We start from the raw sequence: 12,109 nt of genomic DNA on the forward strand, positions 1-12,109 counted from the left end.
ATATGAAACGCCGGCCAACCACGCGCATCAGCGTCCCATACATCAAGGGAACAAGTGAAGCGCTGGCACGGGTGCTAGCAAAAAAGGGCATTCAGATGGCCCACAAGCCAATTTCAACCCTTGGACGCTTTATGCCACGACCAAAAGATCGGCCCCCTAAAGAGAAAGCGCAAGGTGTGGTGTACGAGATTCCCTGCGCGGAGTGCCCGGCCTCGTACATCGGGGAAACAAAGAACTATCATGAACGGATTCGTCAACACAAGGCTGATGTGTGCAACTTCGATCAAGAGCGCAGCGCGGTTGCTGAACACTGTGAAAAAAATGACCACCGCATTGACTTTCTAAACACACGTATCCTGGACATTGAAACTAATCCTCGCCGGAGGCTCTTCCTTGAATCTTGGCACATTCAGACCACGCCAACAAACATTAATAGGTCTCTTGGCGCACTACCATCTGTGTATGTGAACGGACTCCACCAGTTGTCTTCAAAAAACGATCAAAGAGGAAGAAGATGGAATCATGCACATTCGCCTCCGTCAGAGAGGAAAAAGAAGATTGCGGCTCCTTTCCTCCATAGTCGCCCCTGAAGAAGAAGCCGAACCGGCTTCGAAACGTTGGGCCCCTGATTTAGGGATTGGTTGGTCGTCGTATTTTAATAAAGGGTACGCAGCATGCGCAAGAAAAATAATGTGACAACTTCCACGAGAGGCTGGAAAACGTACAATGCAAAACCGCAAAAGAGAAGTGTAGAATTGCGCTGAGCAGTTTTCCACAGTCCAAGAGAGTGGCAAAGATTTCTAGCTGATAGGGGGTACGAGAGTCGCACCAGCTGCATTATCATCATCACCATCGCGACGGCCAAGGAGCGTTTTTTTAGAAAGATGTACACCACGAGTCGCTAGGAAGTGACAAGCAAGCACATTTCTCTGCTATGCTTATTATCCCGTAAACACCATTCCAATATCGCCTTGTGCCTGCTGCCATCTTTGTCTCCTATAAGATGTCGGATTCGTCGTGAAGATGTGCAGGAGCTCTTTTCTGTCAAATATCAGATGTTGCGTAGACGTCCACCGCTTTGTGTTTGTTTCATTCGGGACCAGTCTGGACTTTATTTTAATGATCACGGCAATACAACTTCCGGGTACCCTCACAAGGACAGTCACAGTTAGCTATAAGGGTGTGGCTGCCTAAGAGGGCATGATCATTGATCAGCGCAAGTCTTAAACATGTGACAAATTACGACAACCATCTTCTAAATATCTAAATGTCATCTGCGAGCCTTGTGCCAAGGCCAGTTCATTACTGCACTTCGCCACGGCCTGTTATTTTGCCGGGGGCGGTTTGCTAGTGATACAGGTTTTCCCCCTGGCGGGCATCAGGAATTTTAGGGTCACGTGGCCGGTTCTGTAAGAGGGGGAGGGGGAGGGTACTTAGCGCCCAGCAGATTCCACTCAGGAGACGTAAACGGTGCCCATAGTTTTCTTTGATTTTCGCTTATCACGACCTCCCCAAGAAATAACCTTGCATGTGGCCCCATAAAGCGCACGAATGCAATTAATTTCACTTAATTTTCACACCGGTTCATTTTCTTATTCCGCGTAGAATTGGACTTGAATAATCGAAGCGAGGATGACCTTATGGCATCCATTTGCTTGGAACGCTATCGGCGTCAACTGTGTTTTGCTTTCGTGTCAAAGCTGGCGTAGCTTGTTTAGAGCTCTAATGCAGTCAAAGCCACTTGTGTGAGCGCATCGCTTTGGTTGGCGTCTTCTTCGCTCGAAAGTGTGTGCGAATAAGACGTCAAACGAAGACACGTGCACTTGCAGCAGCACTGCGGAAGCGACGCTAGCCTTTACAAGGTAGCAGAAAGTACTTCAGGCGGAGTTGATGCGCCTTGTCCCCTCGAAGAAGGTCACGTGACCAAAAAAATCTTTCGTGCTGAGATTTTAGTCGCCGGGAGAGGTAGGTACCCGCATTCATCACCAAACCACCCCAGGACATGCATTGATTAAAAAAAAAATGCTATTTAGCCGAGTTTCCTAAGCTCGCGGCTGGAGGCGTGGGAAACGCTCTCAAGCAATGGTTTTTGCTTGAGAGCGTTTCCCACGCTCTCAAGTGTCCGGTGGCGAACGAGCCGCTCCGGCTCGTTCACCACCGGACACTTAAACGCGATACATCGCAACCGGGCTGAATGCCGATCACTGTGCCCACCTCCAGCACTTTCGTTTCCCGGGACAAGAAGAGCTTCTCGGCAGTCCGTTCCAAGCGAAGTAAGAACCAGAATGGAACGAATGTGCTGGTGATTACCGCTAGTGTCTTTCCAGTGTTATTTACGGCTTTTGAAATTATCGTGCTTTGTTCAAGCTTGATAGACTTAGCTTAATTTTCCAATGAAATGTCACGTTCAAATGCAGGACAACAGTAGGATCCAATTCCTGCGATACTCCTTCGGCCATTTAATCCGGCACGTGATCAACGACGACGAGAGTGTGGGCATTGTTAAGTTTAACGGGTCTTGTGAAGTTCTGCAGCACCTCACACGATTGAGCAGCAGTGGCGCACGGAGGAAGCTTGCTGACGAAGTGGAACGCCTTGACCTCAGTCCTTACACTTCTATCGGCTGCGGTCTTCGATTGGGCATAAAGGTAAGTTTTGCCCCATTTGGGTAGAATAAGAAAAGGCGGTGCATAGGCGTATGGGCTATAGACAATTGCAAGCATGGCCCCTCGCTGATGCCGTATGCGTGCAAGCATGTGGAGCGCGCAAATGAGCGTAACATTGGGAAACTTGTAAAAGCACGCAATTGCCAGTCCGAGAAGAGACATGGGGGCGGCCAGATGCGCTTCTTGCAATCCTGTACACATAGCCTTTTTGACGTAATAGTGATATCATCTCAAGCTTGACTGGTAGATCTATTGCTCTCCGCGCTAGACGATGAACAATATTGTAGAAATGAAAACTAATGAGAGCGCGTGTAAAAACGTAGCGGAAGTCTTCGCTTCGACGGGGCTTATAATATCCCTATCAGTTACATACCCCACATTTCGGTAGGTCTGGGTGGAGGAGAAAAGGAAGAAATTGAACTGCAGCATCTCTTTGGACTTTGGTAACCCTCTGACTATAGACATAAATATGGCCACAGAAGCCCTCATTAATTGTCTGAGTAATAGTAATTATTTATTCAAGATGTTTTAAACGTTCATGAAAATAGCTCGCACTTTGTTATACTCTCTTAATTGCCTGTTAGCTTTCCTCCAATTTGTTATTTCTACACCCCAACAACCCTACTTCCCTCATTTCTTTTTCCTCGAAGTACGAAATCAGCTGTAAATTGAAGGTGACCCGTTTGTGTTTATAAATAAACGATTCTTCGGACTAAACGACAAACTCTAAATGTTAAAAAAAAACGGTTAATAAAGAATATGAAGCTTGAAATATGAGAGTGATATTTCATCGTGATAGCACTATACATTGCGCTTTATGTCAGCTGAGGTATAAGATCTATATTTAACAATTCATTTAATTAAATGTTCGAACGTGTGTGACCGAATGGGCAGGGTAGGCGGAGGTCAGGGTTTCGAACGCCGGTAGCCTGGATTTTACTTTTAGTATTCGTTGCTTACCTTCCAAAACATCTAGTGGATTCTCCATATTTGAGTGTGTTTTGATTTACAAGTATGGGAACACAAAACGTCTCTAAAAGCAGCTGCATCGAGTCAGACTTTTGCAAGCGTTCGATCCTGCTGATACGTCGATATCATTGCTCACCACGTCAGTTGTATTTTCGGAACAGTCTGGTTATATTTACCGCCGGCTCTCTGAGTTATTTATTGTTTCCTTACTTGCCATTTGTCAGATCAGGTGAGCCTGCTGGGTTATGCTACTGTACTGTCTAGGGTTGTTCCAGACTCGAGGTTACAGGGGCGGTGCAGGGATATTCAGTTGGAATGTTTTTAACTTTACGTGAACATACTGACACTAATGGGACTCAAGGACCCTGGCAAGCAACACCACTGGCCAAGAAACTCCCTTGTTGCGGAGTATTTTCATGGACAAAATTGAGTGTTTTTATTCAGCCTCTCCTTCGCAAAACTTGATGACGTAGCTGGGCAGTCGCAGTGCCGCCCAGTGACAATATTTGAATGCGGCTTATAGAATGGACCCGAGCATTGCGTGAACACTTGATTTGGGCCCGTGATACTCGATAGCTCGGGAAGCATTCGGGTAGTGGCCCGTGTCCAGTCAGTACAATGACGACAATTGCCGAACCATAACAATATCTGGAACTCAGCGCGTGTCCTGTGCTTTGCCAACGCCGGCACGTGGCTCTGATCCTCGCAGATGCCGAATTCCCCTCCAACGTGTTAACAACGGTCGCCGAGTTTCTGCTCAAAGATATCAAGGGCAGGCCTATGACAAGTGAAGAAGAAGCCAGCAACAGAAAGAGAAGGGAAATAAGAAAGTTTATAGTCATTCCCTATATACACGGCTTGGCCCACAACCTAATACACATTTCGGGCAGGTGCGACGTCAACGTTTTATTCTCTGCTCCGGACAAGTTGTCAAGGTTGTGCAGAGCTGTTAACCCCTCTTCGAGGGCAGCCACGGCTTGCAGTACGAGGCATCGAGATCGATTCGTCTCGTCTTCGGAGGAGGTCTTTTATTCTCTCTCTCTGACGTGTGGCAAGCGCTACGTCGGCCAGACGGGCCACTGTCTCAATGACAGGTTAAGAGAGCACGCTTACAGTTTCTCCACAACCGTGTAAGGTCATCTGGGCATTCATTGCCGCGACTGTGGTTGCCTACCCGACTTCCAACGGTGTGAGGTTGTTAAGCGTCATAGGGACCAGCTTACTCGGGAATTTCTGGAGGCTCTTGAGATAGCGAGGTTGGTCAGACTAAAAGATAAATTTTATAGTTCCCTGACTCGCTCGTTTTTTTACACGTGCGTTGTACGGCTGTGTCATGGCGCCCTTTTTTATTTTTTTTTATTTTTTTTTATTTTTTATTAGTGACGTATCACGAGGGATGAATTATTTTTTCTCTTTTGTTCGTGACTGCGCAAGTATATATTGCGATTTTTGCGATCAATAAACTCAGTTGTAAGTCAGCGCTGCGTCAGTTATTTCGTCTGGTCCTTGTCATTTCGCGCCGTTTTTAATTCCGAAGTATGTACCAACTCGCCCTAGCCTCAACTTTAACGTTATCAACTTTAGCTCTGATAAACATTGGCGGCATATAATCGGCTCCAGATCACGTGGCCGCTTGTTCTACTTGCGAGTTGAGGGGATGAACACTGCACTGCTCGTTTCTCCTTAAATTTTTTTGCGACTTCCATTGCATGTGGTGAAAAACGAACGGGTTTTTCACAGGTCATTAACGTCAGGGATCCGTTGTAAGCGGTATTCGCTCAAAATACAAAAAAAAAAAAAAAACTGTTGCATGGCCCCTTTAAATTGGCCTAGAACGGTTGGTAAGAATACTAACTTTTGATTTAGTTAACGGATTGTGACATGGCCGAATTCAGAATAACAATGAAGACGCGATGTCGGCGTCTGTCCTGACCGCTGGTCGCAAGTCGTCTCCGTTGCGTCTCCTTGGTGGTCTTGCCCGGTATTCCTTTACACCTTCCTGCGAAAGGTTTCCTAGCGGTGCGTGAAGGGGTCCAATTGCGAGGCAATACGGCAGTCATGGACGAAAAAGAAGTATCCGCGGGGCTATGGTGAGATTGCAAGGATATTATCCAATGTTACACAACCTCGATATTGCGCGGAACGGATGTAAGCCTGCGGCAATTTCCTCCGATGACGCCGCACCTGAGTCTGTTAACGTAATCCGAAGCTCTCAGGAGGTGATCGAGTCGAGCGGAGATATGTTCTCTCGGAACCCGCTGTGTGTCGGTGCGTACGTGACCCCACTACCTATGCCCTTCGACCGACTCTCCACAAGGCTCCGAAAGACGAGTCCGGTTTGTAGTCCAAGAAAAGGACATTTTGTAGAGGAAGCCCAGTATCGAAAAATTCTTCGGATCCGAGAAAAACTGCTAGAACTCGGTGCACTTCAAGAAAAGCTAAATCAAACAAAACCTATCGTAAATTTGTATATAACCCTTAGTACATCTGCACCCTTCCCTGAAAAGGTCCACAATCCCGACTAGGATGAGACTCAGCACTACACAAAACGGTGGCCCGTCCCAACGAATGAACGGCCAAACAGTCATACATTTCTCTTTCGCAACTTGATCACGCTTCTTCCAAAACCCGCCGGAGAAAGCCGGTTCATGCGACGAAGAGGCGGCTGATTGGCACGGCGGGCACGTTGATGCCACCGCAGGTTTGGCTTAGAGCTGGATGCCCCTGCGCCTTCCAGCGGAGTTTAAAGCTTCAGCCTCCCTGATCTCTCTGGCGTTTGCGAGATCGTTCGGGTCGTCGTACCGGAGGAGTCCAAGAAGATGCAGCTTGGTGCGGATGGCCCGGCATCCCTCTTCATCACTGAGGTTGTGGTCCGGGAAGAAGTCTAGCGGGCTTTATTATCTTACACTTCCGTCGATGCAGGATTTGGCACCCGTCGAGCTAACTTTGATATACTCCGCGATGGGCCAGAGGCCGCCGCCAACTACCCGACCGTATCCGATGCCACCTCCACGGGACCCTCCCGCGCCACAAATTTTCCGGCGTCGAAAATCATAGCCCCACTACGTACGCCTCAAACAACTTGCGCCAAAGATGGAGGTGTGGCGATAAGGCCGACCGTTGACCGCTGTTATTACTGCGGTGAGGCCGAACATATTTACCGGAAAAGCCCATACCGCCATACAGGCGTGTGAGGATTTGCGGCGAACAACCCTCGACAACGTTTTGGGATGCGACAATGAGACATCGAGAGTATCTGCAACGTCATACGTTCCTGGAACCAATCCGGCCACAAGGTTCCCGGTAGCCATCGCGTCGACATACGCTTTCACCCGTCCGCTGCTCTCTCAGGGAAAACCTGTCTTCCCTGTTCCGTCTGTAAATTATACTCGGCGAAGACTGGATGTGGCGTTGCCGAGGGTGAGTGACGCAGAGAGCCTACGAAGACGACAAAGAACTCTCATTCAAATGACGACAAAACCCCCAGAACAACGATTTCGGCTTGGCGTCGAATAACCGCAAAGTTCTCATTGATGAACATAATGTGACAGCACGTATCGACACTGGAGCAGACTTTGGTTTTGAATGAGTAGCTCTCTAGCCGCCTTCGGAAAGTACGACATGGTGACACGGTCCAAAATTGCAAACTGCAGAGGTCACTGCATAACACTTCTCGGGAGGTGCAGTGCTCACGTCAATATCCAGTCAGACACCTGTCCGGTGAAATTAATCGTGCTACAAGACTGAATGCTCGAGGAACATTACTTTTGGCAGGGATCACTTGTGTGCGTACAGCGCCGGTATCGACCTTGGTGAAAACAAGATGATGATCAGAAAGCCCGTTCTGTCATGGAAGTGAAAAAAAAAAAATCACCTTCATAGCGGTACCAGTGCAGTTGACTATGCGGACTTTCCATCCCGTTCAAGTGAACTCGCACTCGCTGGGACCAAGTAGGCAACGTCAGGAGAGAAATGCTTCGAGGCAGTATCCCCTTTTTCGTAGGGAAAGAAATAGGCGTTTTCCCAAGCGTTATAAAGCTTCAAAAAGGATGCACAATTTCTAAGGATAAACGTCCATAACGTTAGGAAGTCCAGAACTATATGGAGGACATTGTATTGGCGAGACAAGAACAAGCAGAGTCGATGGTTAGCCGCGGTCCTCCAGAGTTCCCAAACTGCGGTAGTCACACTAATCCGAGACAGATGAAAGTTTGCAGTCACGAGAATTTAGTTACTGGGAATGGTCTTGGACGAAAAAGTGATCCGCACTGACCCAGAGAACGTGAGCGCAGTCACAAACTTGCATTAACTAAGAAAAATGTCTCAAGTCGTAATAGTATTAGACATAATGAATCACGTAGCGAAGACCCTTTCACGGGTCTCTGTAATGTTTAGCCCCTGTGCCCACTTCTACAAAAGAATAGAAAGTTCTTTTGGGACAAATTCCAAGAAAGAAGCGTTAGCGGGTTAGGGCTTTCTGTTAAAACCATTTCAAGCTTTAACATTTGCTTGATTTTGTGGCGTAATCTGGCAGCTTTTTCACTCGGGAGTGCTGTAGTGCTAGCCCTGATTTTGTTTAGGTATTAAAATATGCCACCAACCACCGTCCGACGGAATGTGCTGCTGTCTACCTGTAATGGCGCCGTTTCGTTGGTGAAAGGCAAAAACAGACCGCCATCGGCCAAACATTTTTTAGTTTGGTTTTTGAGGTGACACCGAGTTTACAGTAAGCTCCGCCAATATTATTGACATAGCAGTCATATTAGGTAGAAATGTAGAAGCCGTTGAAAATAGAACCCTTTGTTTCACTTATTCTTTCCACTCTCTATATACTAGCATATCACGATCACACCAGTCAGAACGTAGACCCACTTCATCTCTGCCGCAGTGTCCACGTCCCTCTCCTTGTCATCAATTATTCTATGACAACGAGCATCTGAGAAAATCTTGCTCCTCGCCGCTTTTTCTCTTGTTTCAGGTGTTCTTGTCAATTACGTGCAACATGCTTGTCCACGGTCGGTTATCAATCATTCTTGGCAATTGAAGGTCGGAATGCACCACTTGACCACTATGTTTCATCTAAATAACACGCAGGCTTACGGCAGCCACCAGATAGCTTCTCTTCTCTACATCGAATCCAATGTCTTTTTTTTTTTTTATTGTGCTCAAGTACTACTGTTCGTCTTTTTTAGATGTACGTGTATGTCCACTCCGTTGTATAATTCTGATTTGACTCATCAAACTAAGAAAAAATTATGGTGTTACTTGACGCTCTCTCAGGTCGACAATATTATTGCGAAACAATCATGACTTTATTTGAAGTGATTTTATTCTATATAGTAACATCAACCTTTCTTTAAGCAAACTGTATACAAGTGATATTTAAACCCATCTGTATGCAGTTATATACCGGATAATATGTTTTCTTCGAAACAGATTTTTTCACAAAGCGTCTTTACCGCTACATAAGTGCCGATTTCGCTATATGTTTCTTGAACTCGGCGGATCCTGGAGGGGCGAACAGTCGTCACACTTTAGTGAGTAATTAACTAAGTTATTTCAATAAATTTTTTATTAGTGCAAGTAAACTTAAGTTCCGATTAGAAACTTACTGAAACTTCTTTTTAGAACAACTCAAAGCTCGTGGGAAACCCTCGGGGGGGGGGGGGGGGGGGGGGGGGGGAGGCGCCAAATTTCTTACTCGTGAGGCAGGCGCAAATATAGCAGTGGCGGAACGCGATGACGATCGAATCATCCGCGTTCCGCCACTGCTGGCTTTGCGCCTGCTTCACGAGTGGTAAGCTAGTCGCGCCTCCGAGTTTCCCACAAGCTTCAAGTCGTCCTAAAAAAAGTTCATATAGTGTTTTTGATGACGTTCAGTTTAGAACTATGTGTCTATTTTCACTAATTAAAAAGTTAATCAACAAATTTTAGTTAATTACTCATCGGACAGTGACCGGTGTTTGCCTCCCGAATATTCGCCGAGCTCGAAAAACATATAGTGAAGACGGCATTAACGTAGCATTAAATATATATATTTTTTTAATTTGTTTTGAATAAAAAATATCACTCGATATAGAGGGTGTCACAGATACCTTGCACAAAACTTAACAAAAACAAAAAATCGAGAGCTCTTTGAGGGTGAAACCAACTGCACGTCATTAAAAAGCGTTTTGGGAAATTGCAGGGAATGTTTTTACTCTAAATAGTTACTTAATGAATTCACAATAATTAGCTCACTTTTTACCTATTCGTTTAGGTTCCGAGGTGTGAAATGGAAATTTGTAGAGCGCATTGAGAAAAACCTAGCTAAGATGTTGCCTACCTGATACGCTCTGCGCGCTTCTTTTTATTTGCCTAAAAAGAGAGCCCGCGAAATATAAAAGAAAAATACCATCTGACAAAGTTCCAACGGTTCGCGCTTGGAACGCTTTGCGGGCTTGGCGACAGCAGGTTCTCGCGGTTATCTCCGGGGGCTACCCTGTCTCTGACTGCGCGCCAGTGATAAGATGAACCTCGCTCGTTCAGAGCACGTCTGAAAGCGCTGCAAGCGCGACGCCCGAGCACGTTGTCACGTGGTCTTTTTTTTTTTTAAATTTCGCGGGCTTTTTTTTAGTCTAATGAAATGAAGCTTGCAAAGCGCATCATGTTGCAAACACCTTATTTTGTTGTTTCGTAATGAGCTTTACAACATTTCTATTCACACCTCAACCCCTAAACGAATAAAGAAAAAGTGAGCTGTTTGTTTTAAGTAACTGGGCTCACCGAAAGCATTTCATGAACATTCCTAAAACGCTTGCTCAATATCCCGTTGGGTTCACTCTTGCAGAGCGCTTCGTTCTTTGTGTGAAGTTTCGTGCAAATTGTCTAAAATATTTATTTGTTTAAAAATATTGTTTTACGCAGTTGACCGTTCTGTCAGATTGTAATGTTTTTCAAGTTTTGTGGAGAGTAGCCTTTATTTTTTAGGTCTCTATTTGCCTGTCGTGGCCTAGAAGTGAAGCAGAATATTTCTAGACATGAAAATAGTTGCATGTGCATGTTGTCCTAGAGAAAGACGCGCTGGTGGTGTTGTTGTTGTCTGTTTCTTTTTTTGTTTTCTTTTTTCCATTACGCATTAGACAAGTCCGCTGGCGTACGTATGCCGGCCATGCCAGCCGTTCGGACGGCTAGTCGTCGATTCCGTATGAAGCACCGTGTCTTGTAGATAGGAAGAACGGGGGAGAAAAAAGAAACTATCCTAAACTACAAACTCCGGGGATCCAATATGCCGCGAACAAGCGCCGTATCTTGCACGGCAGGGTTTTGTTTGCGCCTGGAGTCTGAAGAGGGGCTGTTGCGCCAAATGCAAAGCGAGAGTGACCGGGCGAAATTTAACGGGGGTTCGCCGCCTATCCGCTCCAAGAGTCCGCCCTTTGAGAGCCTCAATTTTGGTTTCGCGATCGCGATAAATAGGGCTGTTTTTAACAACAACTAACGCATATGTGGGGTAAACACATACAATTTACTAAAATAAAAACACATCAACGCGGGATACTTCGGTTGTTAACCTAGAATTAAAGAGCACAAAAAAATTCGCCGAGTTCCGCTGTAGTTTACTTGAGATCTACTCTTACTTGACAGGAGCTGGAGTCCACCGGCACGCTCGCCAGTGGCGGCACGATCATCCTTATATCAGATGGAGAAGAGAATCAAGGACCATTTATCGCCGATCAGCTCCCACGGCTAGTAGCTAAAGGTGTCACCGTTCACACCTTTGCTCTTGGCTCACAAGCAGAGGAGAAGTTGCAAGACCTTGCGCTCCAAACAGGAGGGACAGCATACGCCTTTGGAGACCTTCAGAAGAACAGCATCTCTTCGATGGGGATCTCCTTCGTCTTGTCCACCACGACACACCTCGAGGACAGCCAGAAACCGGTCTTTGTGAGTTTGCCTCAGCGTTATTAGATGAACTCAGTTACGCAACGGCCCACAGTCCCTTTCAGTCACGAATTTCTAAATTGTAGCTCAAATTTGTTTATCTTTACAGAAGTTTATTATTCTAGCCTCAGGACTTCAAATACACAAACTCGAGCTCGATTTGAATATTTCTAATTAACCCAAGGCTACATTTATGGGCTAAACTCTGGTCAAAAACGTTAATTCAGTTACTTAAAACATGTGTTGCCCGCAGTGCTTAGGCGTCCAACGTGACATCATGGGTTGCAGTAGAAAAAAAGAACAGTCATTTTTTGGAACTGATCCAGACAAAGAAGTCATACTTGCGGCATCGCTATCTGGTCTTGGAGGCACAATGCCGTCAGTGATCGCTAGAAATATGGCTTCAGCTGCAATTACTGATGCCATTCGTCTTTCTCTTTCGCGTGTCACTCGATGGCTGTTGGCAAAAGCAGAAACAATTCGATTGCCATGCGAAAATGGCCACTTTTTGTATTCTTCGCCACTCATGGCAGCGCTAAGTTTGGGGAACACCG

At 46.1% G+C, this 12,109-nt stretch overlaps 1 protein-coding gene across 1 annotated transcript in view; it reads left to right on the forward strand.

Moving 5' to 3' along the window:
* Positions 1 to 2,411: 2,411 nt before the first annotated feature.
* Positions 2,412 to 12,109, forward strand: part of LOC120841552 (calcium-activated chloride channel regulator 2-like) — an 89,350-nt gene continuing 79,652 nt past the window's right edge. Inside the window, exons 1-2 of the mRNA XM_040212450.2 lie at positions 2,412 to 2,648; positions 11,259 to 11,558. Coding sequence (XP_040068384.2) covers positions 2,412 to 2,648; positions 11,259 to 11,558 — 537 coding nt within the window. The remainder of the gene's footprint in view (positions 2,649 to 11,258; positions 11,559 to 12,109) is intronic.

This window comes from Ixodes scapularis, unplaced genomic scaffold (assembly GCF_016920785.2).
Source record: "Ixodes scapularis isolate PalLabHiFi unplaced genomic scaffold, ASM1692078v2 PGA_scaffold8__174_contigs__length_109621045, whole genome shotgun sequence".
Classification (NCBI taxonomy): domain Eukaryota; kingdom Metazoa; phylum Arthropoda; class Arachnida; order Ixodida; family Ixodidae; genus Ixodes; species Ixodes scapularis.